Here is a 15,058-nt window from a genome sequence, read left to right as displayed (position 1 = left end):
CAAGATTTAAAGTTCTTTAAAGTTGCATAATGTGCAGACTAGTAATTTAATTTATACTTTACTACATTTCTGAAATGTATACTAGGTTTAATAGGTACCGTATCGTAGATGCGGTTCTAGTATGCAGACCTTGATATCATGATTTATTTGTCCCAGTTTAAAACTGCAATATGTACCTTTATGTTACATTTTCAAATTCGAATGGACTTGAGTACCTACTATGTAGGCCTATAGTTACCGTTACTTCTAAAGCAGAAACGTTCCTTATTTTAAGCTCAATATGAAAGCATGAAGTGTGCAAATTGGAGTGAAATGACCCGTGTTAGTTGCTTATTACTAATGTCTTAGTAACTTAATGTCTTAGTTACTTCAAAGATCAGCTGTTTCCAGCTGCACAATGGACCATTAGAAGCCCAATGATCAAGTACAGCTGGTTAAATAACAGAAATTGCCTTCCTGAGTTGATTTTATACATAGAACCTATAATGTATTCAGTTTGTATTAACACCTTTTTACGCCTGAAACTCTACTGCCGTGTTAACTACTACCACCTCACACAAACAGCATGCTTAGTATGTCGTCTGCAGGTAACGGTGGTACATAATTAGCAGGTTTGCTGTGTAATTGTGCCTAATGTCCGTCTCACGCGGTGCTGCGTCGTCGTATCGCGCATGCTCCATGCTGCCTGCGCTGTGCTCGGGCTTCTACACATGCGCAGCGTCCTGTTATATCCTGCTGTACTTCCTATTGAAGAATATTTGGGAAAGCTGTAATCATTTCTCACATATGGAATGGATTAATTTGTAAATGTATAGTCAACCGTTTCACTTTAGGCAATGCATCACACTAGAATAGTATTGCCTTGATAGATGTATTTAGCAAGTTTCGAGTCAGCCATACGTATTGAGATGGTTGTTTTCTGAAATATATATAGGTCACCATTGTTAATTCTCGTACCTGAGATTTGTGTAATGTTTCTTGTCGTATTTTCGGCGGTTTTTACTTCATACGTATGCCAAATTTCCAAACAAATTAATAAATGACAAAAAAAATGAAATGCAATGCAATAAATAAATAAAAATAAAAATAAATGATAAAAATAATATAAATGATAAATGCAATTCTGGAAGGGTTAAAGCTGGAAACAAATTTCCGGGTTTAAACTTATCAGTTGAAGCGAATAATATAAATGTCAGTTAAACTAGTGTTTCCGTTATTTCTTAAACCGTAGTGCACGTGTATGTTTTGTATAAGTTATTAGTTTAACTTTTTCTACTCAATCACTACTCATTATGCTAAATCACCTCTTGAAAATGTCACCTACTATTAAATAGTCAGTGTGAGCAAAATAATAACACTGAACTTTTTTAACTCTTGCCGAAGCCCTTCGCACCCACCACCACTCCTGGCTTAAGTCTGGGACTTGCCAGGCCGCTTTCCATGAAAAATCTTCTTGGGACTCGGCCACTCTAAATCCTCTTCCAGACACATTCTGTGTCCCAAGACCCTGACAGTGTGACTACACCACAGAGAAACTTCTCTGTGACTACACTCCTCCTACCGCCCTGAGCAGGGATAATTACGAGCTGAAAAACACTGAACTGGAGAAATTTAGATCAGTGTCTCTTCGCTGTGAGAAAACACTGATTACACCCTCTCAGAATATTAGTGCTTCCAGTCGAATGAGTACTTTACCGTTGGATGTTCCAAAATTTGGATTTTACGGCCCATAAAACGTGATCGACCCGTAAACCCTAAAGAGGCGTTATCAGTGAGAACATGAAGGTCAGGGCTGAGATACCGTAAATGTTCGCTTAATGAGGGAAGCTCTCAAGAGTCACGGGTTCGTGAGAGAAATCCGAAAACGTCTTGTGTGGACCAGCTGACTGCGGAGTGTCGTCTGCAATGAGGCAATGAGGCACGTAGCGCGGGGGTCGTGATCAACAGAATATAAATAGACTACAAAATAACGTGACGAAGTTCCGATCAAAGCGGCATCGATTCCGCAAGATTGGAAACTAGAAAATGTGTGGGGAATTATTAAAAAAATATTGGGGAGTATCAGTCGGCGTTGTATGGTAAAACAGTTAATGGTGCATGTAATTCATGTCATACATACGAGATATAACCAATGATATTTATTCTTTATAGTTCGAATTTTTTTGGAAATGGTTGAAAATACATACACACCTTTGCTGCTAGTTTATGTGATGACATCAACAAATATCAGGGAATTGCAATACAGTGTTAAGAATTTAGATCGATATGTACTATCATTTTTAATATTTTCGAGACAGCAACGATACCTGTACTATGATATGAAATCAAATCGTTTGATTATTGTTGGGTTAGCACTGTAACCACTTACCTACCCAGCTATTTCACGTTGTTAACTAAAGTAATATTTGGTTATATCAATACATATAGTCTGTTTGGGGCAATTTCTCTCCTAACTCTTCGTCCACGAGGGGACAGGCTATAAATTTGCATAGACAATACTTCTTGTTGGTTAGTTAATGTTTGAACTATAAAATTTTTCCATCGGTATGTCGGGGTCAAGTCGTACAATTAATTGATACACGTTGACACAACTCATATCAATAGAGCACAATATGGCGGGTGATATGAAGCCTTCGTAGTGTCCACCCAATGATAAATGATACTGTAGATCATAATATGACACAACCACAACATATTATACAGCACGAGGCGTAGTCGTGGGCCACCAAGGTCTGGGTCTAGGACTAGAATAGTGTAACAGCATTGCTTTGTTTATCTTCTGGAATACAATGCTGTAGACTTTGTATAAAGGGTAGCTAGTGAAGACAATCTGAGAAATGTCCTGACTCAAAGGGTAAGATGCAGAATATTCTCATACTTTGAATTAGTTGGATTAGTTATATTGCTCGCCTGAGAACGATGCGTTCACTGGTTCGATCCTGAGAATGGTCAGTAGATTTTTTATCCTTTAAAACTGGGCATTTAATTGGGCTCTTAATGAATGGTTTTGGCTCAAGAATCCGCTGGATCTTCGTCAGCAACAAAACTAGGATTATATTCCAATCCACACTATTGTTCTTAATTCATATTTAGGTGAAAGACTACGCCCAATAACAACCTTTTCTATGTTGGTCGAGATTATTCTTCATCTAGCAGAAATGTTGAAATTTCCGAAATTATGTTTTTTGGAAACACTCCTAGCCATAGCAGTCTGTACATGTAGCTTCTATATGATATCCGCGTTAGTATAGCGAAGGTCAGTAGACGGCCTTGACGACGTCCGACAGTTGACGTTCAATCGTTTGTCGGTTGACGGACGATAAATGGCGTGACTGATCGCGCCGACACTGGACAAACAAGTGGCACGTTGGGGCTTTGTACCATACGATACAGCGACGGGTGAACAGCTCACAACAGCTGTGGGATAGCATTCTTCTTTTTGATGTAAGAAAATGTGCTATGAGTGTAAAAAGAAACTAATATGATCATGAATGAAAATGCAAACTCTTCAGGTTGGAAAGTGAAGAAGGTCTTCGCCATCACAGTTTTCAGATACATCAGAGCATACTTTTGCACTTTAGGGGCATGCGCCTAATAACACAGAGATTCTTCCCCAAGGAGTATAGTGCATAAGAAAGGAGTATAGGGAATTAGGGAGACATCCAAAATGAGTCGAAAACAATTTAGAAGCTGCTTGGCTATACAGTGTTATCTAGTTTTCCTTTTTTTAGCCCAATGTTGGTTTATTTAGACAGTTTTTAGTATATTTAGGGTGAAATGCACAAGAAATATGTGTTATTGAAATGTCACTTATTAGATGCTAATTTCTTTAATGAAAAACAAATTTTAGTACAATAGAACTTTAATTGTCGGTGAAATTTCAAGATACATCTCTTCTATATTTTCTAATTAAGAGTTGAAATCACGTTCAAATTGGTAGTGCAACGGCTCATAAAAAATTATAAACCCATCACTAAGTCTTCATTTGGGAGTCGGCACTCAATAGTCCCTAGCTGTTGATTCAAACTGCACGAAGAGTCTTCTGAACTCAGCTATTTCAACTGGTTCCTCAAAAATGCCTTCCACGTAGAGGACTGTTGGCAAGTTTGATGGATTGCCGCGACAAGTGCCTCTCATACATCACAATGGAGAGGAGTGTTTGTCTTTTGACTTGCTAAACGGCGCGTTGTGTGAAATCTGAGACCGACTTCCACAGATGAGGGCCTCGTAGGTGGTCCACGGTGGCCGCTGGGGTCGCTGCATAAACATCGGTGGATGAAAAAATGTATTATTTATCGTGCGGCTTCTTCCTTCAGTCAGCTACGATATTAATTTGCTCATTCATGGGTCAAGACGTAAAAAATCCTTGAGTACAATTTACTTTGATCATTAGATCTGAAAAAGACCTTCTCAAAGTTAAATCCAAGGTAGCATAGCCAAACTATGAGGAAAATTGATCAAAGGACAATTAATTATTGACTATGTATGTCAATCATTGTCTGTGACCTCGCATCAATTACACGGCAGATCGTCTGTCATTTCCCATGTCAACCTCCAGTAGTACAACAGGGGAGCGAGCTGCCCTGCGTGGGACTTGAGTTCCTGAGTTCCCGAGTTCAAATCCAGCCAAATCACCAATGCATTGTATCCAAGCGATAATTCCGTAACCCCGCGATAATGCCGTAATGAAGTAAAGTAATGTGAAAACCCCCGACCTCTTGCATAGCGTCCTTGGGAAAAAGTACAAAAGATTAGACCATACCTCAGTGAAAATGTGAATAAGCAACGCTCACTAAGTGGAAGGTTTGTTCTGATTGGTAAGGAACACTCAAAAGACTCCTAGGAGGAAGACTGCAAATCTTTATAGAAAAATTGAGTTTTCTTGAGTTGGTAGGTCGTTTGCAATGTTTTCGTTTCTCTTTTCCTGAAAAAGATAATCATAAATGTGTAGTGTTTGAGTTATTGTGGACATTTTCAATCACGATCAGTAAGAAACAAGATTACATGTTTCGGGATATGGAATTTGATCCCGTTCTGAGGTGAAAAAGTGCTTAAAATGTATGAAGAATAGTAATTAGTAAGCTGGACAATCACATAGAATAATCATACAGAAAACTGTAAGCTAGTCAGAACAACATACAAAATATACAAATAAAGTTTTGAAAATGCCTGCAACAATACCTCAAAACCCATAAACACACCAAATGAACTTCAAAAAAGGATGAATGTATAGCTTAATCACAAATAAGAACCTTTTTCAATGTCAATGAACGTTATAGATTATAAAGAGATTCAAACAAACAACACAAGGTAATCCAGGTCAAAAATAAAGGAGTGAATTAAAACTAGAACCACGTATGGAATCGTGAGGAATGGGACCGATAAATGTATACAATTAGGTGCGACTGGCACCCGACTGTAATAACGCACCTGGTAGGCTTATGTGGGGCCTTGGCATTGTGTTCTGGACTAATGGAGGCATCTGGAGTACGTGAGGGTACTGGTAATGCTGGACACCCTGTGTGGTAGGTTAGGGATTGTGGTTTTTAGTACTGTGGTACTTCATGGTTAGGTTATAGGTTGAACATTATCAGCTGGATATTACCTTCCCCGTGTTTTCACATGGATAACTTCAGAAGTAAGAGAAGAGAAGGAGTAAAATTGTGAAAATTTGAACTTCAACTGATCAGCTGTTCAGGCCAATTTAATTGTTGAGTGGTGCAATTAGTGTTTGGTCCAATGTTTCGTTGCATCACTGTCAGTGGCAATGGTTGTAAACGAAAACATAACTTCTCTTAAAAGTTATGAGTAGTGATTTTTTGTATTTAAAACACTTTCGTAGGTAAAGTAGTGTACGCAACTCGCGTAAATAGTGTTAACGACACTCGTAGAAGTTTTTAAGGCACTTACCAAGGCTCGTACCTTAAATTTTCTTCTCGTGTTATTAACACTATCTTTACACAATCGTTGCGTAAACTACTATTAAAAAATCGCCTAACATTAAATATAATCCTAATGCCGAATATCTTTATGTTCTACCCAATCCAGAAGAAATAGACGACAAATTTTACCAGGCCGTGTAAGATCTACTCCGACTCAATGCTGAACTATTCTCGCAAGAGTTTCCTCCGCCATAAACTGGAGACAAAGGTCGTTGATATTAATGGCGGTATCGACCAGGCCAGAGATAACATCGGTTAGCGGTCGCGGCAACAGAGGCGAGGCAAGTGAGCTTATTTATGAGTTCCATTCTACAGGACACTCGTCATAAATATACGTATCTTGATCGCACATCGTGGAAACTGCAGCAAGTGGCGTTAGTGGCGTTAGCGTTCCGTTGAGAACACCTATTGTCGACATTACCGAAATATTAGGTATGGAGCGATATCTAGGTGATGTTTAAGTGGTTTTGCATGATCTGCTTATCATCCATACATTAATTTGGTAAAGTTACACCAAAACACCTGTTAACCTCATTCTCAGGAGGTTCAGGGAGCGAGCTTAGTGGTTAGAGCGGACTTTGTTGCCTGAGGTCCCGGGATCAAATCCCGCCAAATACCCAATGGATTTTAAGTGATAATGCAGCAACTAATGTGAAATACCCCCGCCGCAGCAAACCTGCAGACTAAGCGAATTTCCATTAACCTGATTGGATTTACACTAAAATGCCTCCATAAAAATAGCACATTTATTTCCTATTTAAATAGAATAAGCTTAACGAGTACTTAGGTTTGCTGCAACAGGGAGGATAAAAAGATTTTTTTTATAAATTGATAATAGTTTAGTAAGAAATAAAAGTATTTTCCAAAATCTATCAAAATATGTTCATAAACAAGCAAACTACAACGGTTGACTTATTCTCCATAAGAATAACATGGTAATTTCAAAATTACAATTTTTTTGAATTTTCTCCGTAGCAAATAGGCGCATAACAACGCTTCAATATACTAAATTATTTGTTTTTTTAAGCTCTACAAAATGGTTTAAAAAGAAATTGTGAAATTTCGTGTTTTTAGGGTCAAAAATGGGAAAAGCCTATTTTTACCCCATAAAACCCCCCATAAACCCCCGTTCCTATAGTCCGATCATGCTGGTTCGCGAACTCATTCAAGTTTATCCCGCCTTACACCTTCAAACCAAATTTTATCAAAATCGGACAAAAACTACTCAAGTTATCGTGCGGATGGACACACATATATATATATATATATCTCTATATATAGATATATAAAAATTTGAACGAATGGTGTTTTTGGCCTCTGGGGATATCAAAATGAAAAAGTAAATCGGTCCCGGGCTTAGGTCTTACCATGAGACCTACGGTAATAGCTACTTCCCTATAGGGAAATTCGCTAAAACAATCCCGGTCTCGTGTTAGCATCCTGGAACAAAAAAAAAGCTCAGGAGTTTCAGAAACAGTAAAGTTATAGAATACCTTAAGCACCTTATCATGAGCTCCTCGGTCAGAAAAACACCCTTTGCAAGAAAATTAAGAACTTTCTTTTACTGTGAAGTTAAGAAGTCTTGTCTGGTGTTGAATGTGTACATTGTGCGTTTAGGTTATTTAGGTAGCACTTGGTCTTTCATGTTGAACATTTTTATGTCTACATGAATTGCCTTTAATATTCCGTCTACAAAAATAAGATGTACTTAAAACCATTGTACGTACGCAAGACTTCAGATTGGTATTCCAAGCAAATGTTTTTTTATAATGTGTTCAAATGTGTGCAAATGTGTTCAGTATATATATTTTTGCATCAATAGTTCTAAGATATACATTTATACACAAACAAAACAAAATGACGAATATCTTGCTAACGACGCATTTTTGGAAGTTAATTCTTAATTTTCGTTATATTTTGACCTATTGAATCTATTCCAAAATTGTTGGTGCTCACTTACGGGACACCCTGTATGGATAATGCTTTTCTTAACGGTTAGACTGGCCAGTGTTGGGGTGAGAGTGAGAGATATAAAGTAATTGTGTCACAGTAACTGATACTTCTCGGTCTGCCGCGACTGCGCACTGACCTTAAATGAAACTTGCAAAGATAATGTTGCATACCAGAAGACTTAAATAAACTCAACTGTATCCTACCTTTCAATATTGGTTGAGTTGTTGGCCAAAAATAGTTTTGAAATTTGATACCACGATCATGGGACATCATAGTACTGAAGAGAATGTAAATTTTCTAGAAATGTGGTCTTAGAGAGGAGGAAACAAACTATACTATGTGATAGACAAAACACTCATATTCCTTCACTCTCAAAACGCTTATGGCTGATTGTAGGGTCATCTCTGTAAATTTTACTTAATTTGTTGCTTATTTAGAAATTTCCGTAGCAACAAATAATGAACCGAAACTGACAATGTTTGCATACCAATACAAGTTGATGTCTGCAATAATTTCAAAACCCAATACATTGCATGCACATTGGTTTCAATAACGTTTGTTGTGCAATATTGGAATATCGGTATTGACTTGATTGCACATGCTAGTGCATTAATATTTTATGACTTCCAGTTGTTACAAATGGGAAATGGAATGCATGCTTCTATAGAAATATTATAATACATGTTCGTTGAAGATTTTTGAAAAATGTACCAACCCATGTTAAGAGTTTCTAATACAATCAATACATGTACAATTACACCCTTCGTGAGGTAATGATAAAGAAATGGCAACTACTTAGCATCAATTAACTAGTGAAAAATAATTGAAACTGTTAACCCCTTCCTTATCCAGTTTACTAATTAATGAGCGGGTTGTTTCATGGAAAGCTTGTAATTGTTCTCATGTATTTTATTTTACTACCGTATTTTAAAGTGGTTTGAATGTTATTCCGAAATTAGCTCGTCTCACAGTTAATGTATTTCAAACTTCTTTTAACAAGATGACTCATAGTGGCAAATACGGTTTTGTAACCTTTCTTTGATGTAAATACATGGTTAAAATTGTCAAAAACTAACATACAAATATCATAAAGATAAAAATAAAAATCATATATAAAGATGAAATCTCTGTACTCGTGGAAGAATTTCGCTTTCAATCTAATCTGGAGTTTCGGTTTCGTCAAAGGTCAAAAGAATTCCAAATCACTCGGACCGCGAAATCGTTTCTGAGCGTCAGAAACTGTTCTCATAAACGTAGAACCTCCAATTGGCGATGAGTTATCTGAGGGGCGGTCACGACTCTGGGAACAGACCTTATCGCACTGATAACAGAACAGATGTAACCGAGGCACGACCGTTGTTGTTGCAACCCGATGTTGTGGTCCAGGGACTGTTGCTGTTGGTCATCTCTGCGAACCACGACGGTGGTCACTTGTGTAACTCGTGGGGTCCTCTACAGTTCCATTTATTATGTAGAACCTCGATAACAAGACTCTCACGGGAGTATTAAGTATTAAGTAAGACTTGTTATCAAGGGCGATTTCCTAAGAGTCTTTAGGCTTCCTTTAAATAGCCCTTGGGCTTCATTCTTAAGCGGCCATCTTGGTTAGTTTCAAATAGCTGCTGAAGAGTTATTTATCATCGGAAAGTATTTTTTTTATATCAAAGAATTATAATTTAAATATCTAGGACATTGTGAGATTAGTAATTGTCTTTGTACTTTTGAATTGTTTCCCAAGGGAGTCCATTGAATGAGGGTTTTAGGCTATCAACGATGGATTTCAATTTATGGAATAAAATGGGAATCACATGATGCAATTGGATTCGTAGGATTTGTGGGAATCGTAAGATCAAAATAGAATTGACGTGAAATCGGGAATCATTGGATGCAACAGTGATCAGGGGGTTAAATGTAAATAGTAAATATTTGTATTTGTAAACAGTTTTCCTGAGAATCGCACAAAGGGCACAGAATGTAAATAAGACTGGTTATATTCTGTGCCCTCTAATATCGTAATACGTTAGCAAATTGAATTGCCGTTGGGAGTCAAATGAATAAATGTCAACTCTAAAAAACATCATCAGTCTCTGGCAGGCTCCTAAATACCAGTGTTTTAGCTATAGTAAAGTCTTAAGAATGACTCCGACTGACCAACAGAATGCTTCTACAAATTTATCATTATGGTTAAAATATTGACAAAAAGATTTTAAATGTTCATTTCGTGATATTTCATTCACGCAGACAAAGAAACCTTTATTTTTTGTAATTGAAATACAACTACATCTAAGAATAAATAGAGGAGAGAGAAGAGAATAGAAATTAGAATAGAATAACGTTCCTCTACAATTTCAATAGATTAATATATTACTTTTTCCTACCACTGCAAGGAAATAATTACATTGCCACACCTATAAACACTACGCAAAATAGCTCTTTATGCTCTTGAGCAAGAATAGATCATTACCACTCGCTAATCAGCTGATTTCACTGTTAACGTTTAAACACCTATCACAACCGCGGATTAGGTACTTTAACAACCCGTAAACAAATAACATAACCTAAAAAGTTAATTTTTGTGTTACGATAAGTTAATAACTTGTTTACTTAAAAGGTGATATGTTAATCTTGTGTGTAAGCAGTCATTGCCGCTCTTAGCGTTCTTAATACACAAATAGTTGTAATATGTCTTTTTACCTATCTACAGGGTAATTTTGAACGCAGCTTTAAACAAACTATTAGCTCCCTGTCTGTCTACAGCGGTGAGTTCTGTTCAGTCCGCATGCTACACCACACAAACACACAACCACACAACCACACAGCCACACAACCACACGACCACGCAGTCACGGTTGGAGAACTGTTTTATGTTCTTTATCAGATATCCAACCAAGGTCAACGGAGTCAGTGGACGCTTCCCACATATCTCTACGTTATTGGCGAATCAACTCCTGGCTGGGGGTTTATGCGGTCACTCACTTCACTACTGTACTTAGTTCCCCAATTAGGCTGGGTGTTTGCTTGCAATTATCTTGATAGGCTTATCATTTTAGATCTTTTAAGTTGTTCATCCCATAATGATTTGTTGAAATATTTTTTATTGCTTTAATTTTGTGTATTAATTTCCACAATTATAATAGGATATAATATTACCTCTGAAGGAATCGCTCAACCGATTTCTGCTGCAATGAGATTATTGTTTTTAGTGAAGGAGATTTCTGTATCCCTTCCGAAATTAAAAGATCTAAATTCAATTTGTTTGTTTTGTTGATAGGTCGGTATACAGATTACATGTATTTTGAACTGTTGGGTGATGAGATCACCTGTTAGCAAATTTCGTAAGATTTGAACCCGACCCTTAACGAAAGACCCGCACTCTATATATAGTCACTAAAGTGTTTATTCCGCTTGTTGCTTAAGTTTCCTATAAGCAAATTTACGTTTAAGACAGTTTTTTTTCTAAGATTCGTTGACATTCTAGATAGGGGAAGCCACACCCCAGCTGATAATATAATCCTTATATATAATACGTGAAGGCGATTTCTACGAAACACTACTCCTCCGTTAAAATGGGCGGATTTTTACAAACGATGTGTCAAAATTAAGTATTTTTTTGTGTAGACGCCCCCTTTCACCAATTCCTGTAATAAATGTTCTCGGGCTTTGCCCCACAGGCCATCAAAATCCCAATATATTTCTTATGAAGAAAATATTTTGTCTATTTAGACGAATAATTTGTATTAATTACAGCTGTTCATAGTGAACACATGATACACACAAAATCGTCCGTTTTCAGAGTGAGTTTGTTTTCAGTTTCAATAACTGGAGTGGAGTGAGCGTTTGTTTTCAGAGTGAGTTCGTTTTCAGTTTTGATAACTATAGTGGAGTGATTTTATACATTATTTTTGAGTTGACTCTTTTAAGTAATCGGATATTATGACTGTTATTCGTTTTGAAATAACGCCTGGAATACTTTGCGATTGCTCGAATTCGAGCAACAGGTGCACTAATTTATCTTAATTCTTAACTGATTTACTTTTCAACTTGACCTACATAGTCAATATTACAGGTGGTGGCCGGCCTGGGCCTGGTGGTGTTCCGAGCCCTCGACTTCGGCCTGGAAGATGAGGAGGAGAGACATCTTCACCCTGACTTGGACCAGCTCATCAGCGACATGACGAGGACATGTAAGTTTCTGTAACTCATTGCTTTATTTTACTTCAAAATGTGAATTTTCAACGTCCTAAACAATCTTCTACCAGTTGGCCATGAATTCTACCATGGTTTTGTGCACTTTCCATAAAAAGTATCAAGTTCAATGGCTTATGAATGTTTTAACAGCTGATAGCACTCAATACTATGTTATTGATTACTTAGATTTAAAAGCGTAGCGTTCATTGGTTTAAAAAGGTGAAGACCAGTTGATCGAGTTGCCACTTGATCGACGATTCGACTGATGTCGACCAAGTTGCTTGTCGATCAAGTGGTATTTAAGTTTTTATGGATACTACAATCTTTAGGTGTATCTTTCTCTCTTTTACTACCTACTCGACTATCCATGCAAACGAGATAACTCCAGTAGCCTACATGATGTCTGGAGTCCCCAGCCTCCGTTATCACCCCTCGCTCAGTGACCTGGAGACTTGGGTTGTAGTCATAAACCACGTCGAGCAATGCCTGGGCAAACTTCCTGTGTTTAACACCGGTATATAACTGTTATCTTGGGTCGTTGTCCCGGCTAATCTTAGCGATAACGGCAAACTGCTGTCGTATATTGTCTCGACTCCAGACGAGAAATTTCTGGAGAGATATTTGTTGCAAAATAATTGGTTGCTTGTGCGTCAGCATCAGTCATGGAGGATGATGGTTATATTCAAGGGTCATGTCTAGTGAGATCTTGGATGTTTTCAAATACAGTTCCTAGGTCCGTATTTGCTTACAATTTGATATTCTTTTGAAGTTTTGAGTCGACTATGAGTAGGCCTACGTGAGCGTATGTGTGTACTGGAGTACTGGAGGCGGAAGTGGTGCGGCACTGGTAGTGCATAGTTCCGGTGTACCCAGGGGGCGGAGGCATGCATCAGTCCCTCCATCCATCCATACATCCATATTGTACAATGTACAGCATCCATATTGTACCCAGCCAGTCCCCACAATGGATCTCGAGACCATTATTCAGTTCTTCCTGGGAGAGTACGTTCTTGTGTATTACAGCTGTGTTTGTTAGTTAAAAACCCTCGAATTCGCTAGTTAAACTCGTATAAAATCTTACAAATGTCTAAAAATTGTATAGATTTTGCATTCGTTTTTGCAAAGCTCAATGTCACTATAGTCTGTGTGAAGGAACCTTTCTCCTGATACGTCTACTGGGACTGTACTCAGGCTAAACATTGGCCAGCACCCTGGTAGAAGGAGTGTCATGAGACAGGTTCCTTCATACAGACTATAGTGGCATTGTTTGAGCTTTTTCTATCATTTACAGTTTAGGCATTTTGAGGCAGTTTAGATTTTTGTAAGCATTCAACCCAACATATTTTTGAAGCTTATAAACTGACGTCATAACAATAAATTTCATCCCTTTAAACATTTGTCACTTAATTGAGTTTGCGAATAAAATGACACCATTGAAGTCAAGATTTAAACAAGAAATTTGTTTAACTTTTAAGCGTTGGTTCATACGCAATTGCATTGCTAGTCTTATAGTATTTTTTGTTTGTTTTCAAGTGATACACCTCTATATATGTTCCTTCGAAGTTTTACCAGGTCTATTATGGAATTGATTACGGTGTCAAAGTGCCAGAGCTTAAACTGGTCAGTAATAGACTTGTAGTATTTCAAAATAGCAAAACCGTACAATCATTCAGATGAAATCACATCTCCACTTAGTGTTCGTTGATTACGATACAAAACATAATAAATTTCTGACTTTACAAGACAAAAATTGTGGTTGCACGCAATCTAAAATGGAATACCTTCGCAATATCAAAAAGGTTTGCCTAAAATCTGCAATTTAACATTTTATTTTAAAAATTTGCAGCTTATTATTTATTACCTTGACTCCAGCCCCTCCAGACAGTTCTCTATTCCAGTCCTGTCCCGGAACTCCCGCCCCCATCTCTCATCTCAGTCCGGTCGGTTGGGTTATGAATAAAGATGTATTTAGGAAACAAAACATGCTTGACCTGGCCTAACCTAACCCGGCTCTTGACTATGACAGCATCAAGTTCTTGCGGGGAAAGTATTCTGGTATTGTCCTTTCCCTTCTTTCCCTTATGGCGATCGTTCCTTTCATCAGCAACAACAGCTGTTTAACTGTTGCAAAGGTTTACAAATTGCATAAATATAAGTGAAACTCATCAAGCAGTCTGATCTACTAGATAATTAAGTGGGTGTTAATAAACAAGATATAACAGAATTATTCATGTTTTCTGTTCTGCCACTTTACTTTTCCTTCTTTCGCTTCCAGCAAGTTTTACTTTTAACTGTGTAAAGTCCTTGTAATGCCTGATGATGCATCCAGTGTTAAACTGAAACTAGTTGCCACAGCAACCATTTGAATTTACTTACAAACAGCCATTTTTAGTCAAATTTGCGTTAAAGGCCAAGTCACACCGAGCTCGCTACCGCGGCTAGTGAATGTTAAGTATAATTTTACAAACTTCACATTAAAATGTTTGAGCAGTGCCAAAGTATATGAAGGATAATGAAAGCAAACACAGTGATTTAGCATTAATAGTGTAATCACAGAAGCTCAATTTCATGTCAACATAGTCCATAATCTTACATTTCTCATCTTCAGACCGGAATAGACGATCAAGTCAAAATATTAAGATAAACCCACGGGGAAGCATTGGACTTTGTTATTAAACTCTAATCTCCTCTTAAGATTTTCGTTTATAATTTACTTCGCAACTATAGAGATAGATTACACCGAAGTGTAATTGCTTCACTTCGTCGTCCTTGAATGTTAAGTAGCAATTTGCCAGTTTTTCATCTCTTCAGAATGGAAACGGGTGTGGAAGCGCCTACGGGGTATTTAAATTTTAAATCCATTTTGAGTTTGCAAACAAGACATACATGTTCCACGACAGTTTGAGGAGTGTAGGAAAATTGTTTGTTATTTAAATCAATGTGTGTAAATAGTATTGTGAGTGAAGGTTGTGTAA

At 37.5% G+C, this 15,058-nt stretch overlaps 1 protein-coding gene across 3 annotated transcripts in view; it reads left to right on the top strand.

Annotated features, from left to right (window-relative positions):
- The window catches only part of LOC128999383 (protein spire-like), a 191,309-nt gene that overhangs the window by 80,188 nt on the left and 96,063 nt on the right, over positions 1-15,058 (top strand). For all 3 annotated transcript variants that reach the window (XM_054425863.1, XM_054425864.1, XM_054425862.1), the window contains exon 3: positions 11,962-12,079. In XM_054425863.1, coding sequence (XP_054281838.1) covers positions 11,962-12,079 — 118 coding nt within the window. The remainder of the gene's footprint in view (positions 1-11,961; positions 12,080-15,058) is intronic.

Source organism: Macrosteles quadrilineatus, unplaced genomic scaffold (genome assembly GCF_028750875.1).
Source record: "Macrosteles quadrilineatus isolate MER2022 unplaced genomic scaffold, UCM_ALF_1.0 Scaffold_8__2_contigs__length_117827958, whole genome shotgun sequence".
NCBI classification, from domain to species: Eukaryota; Metazoa; Arthropoda; class Insecta; order Hemiptera; family Cicadellidae; genus Macrosteles; species Macrosteles quadrilineatus.
Note: the sequence above shows the minus strand (reverse complement) of the source record. Positions and strands in the feature narration are given on the sequence as shown.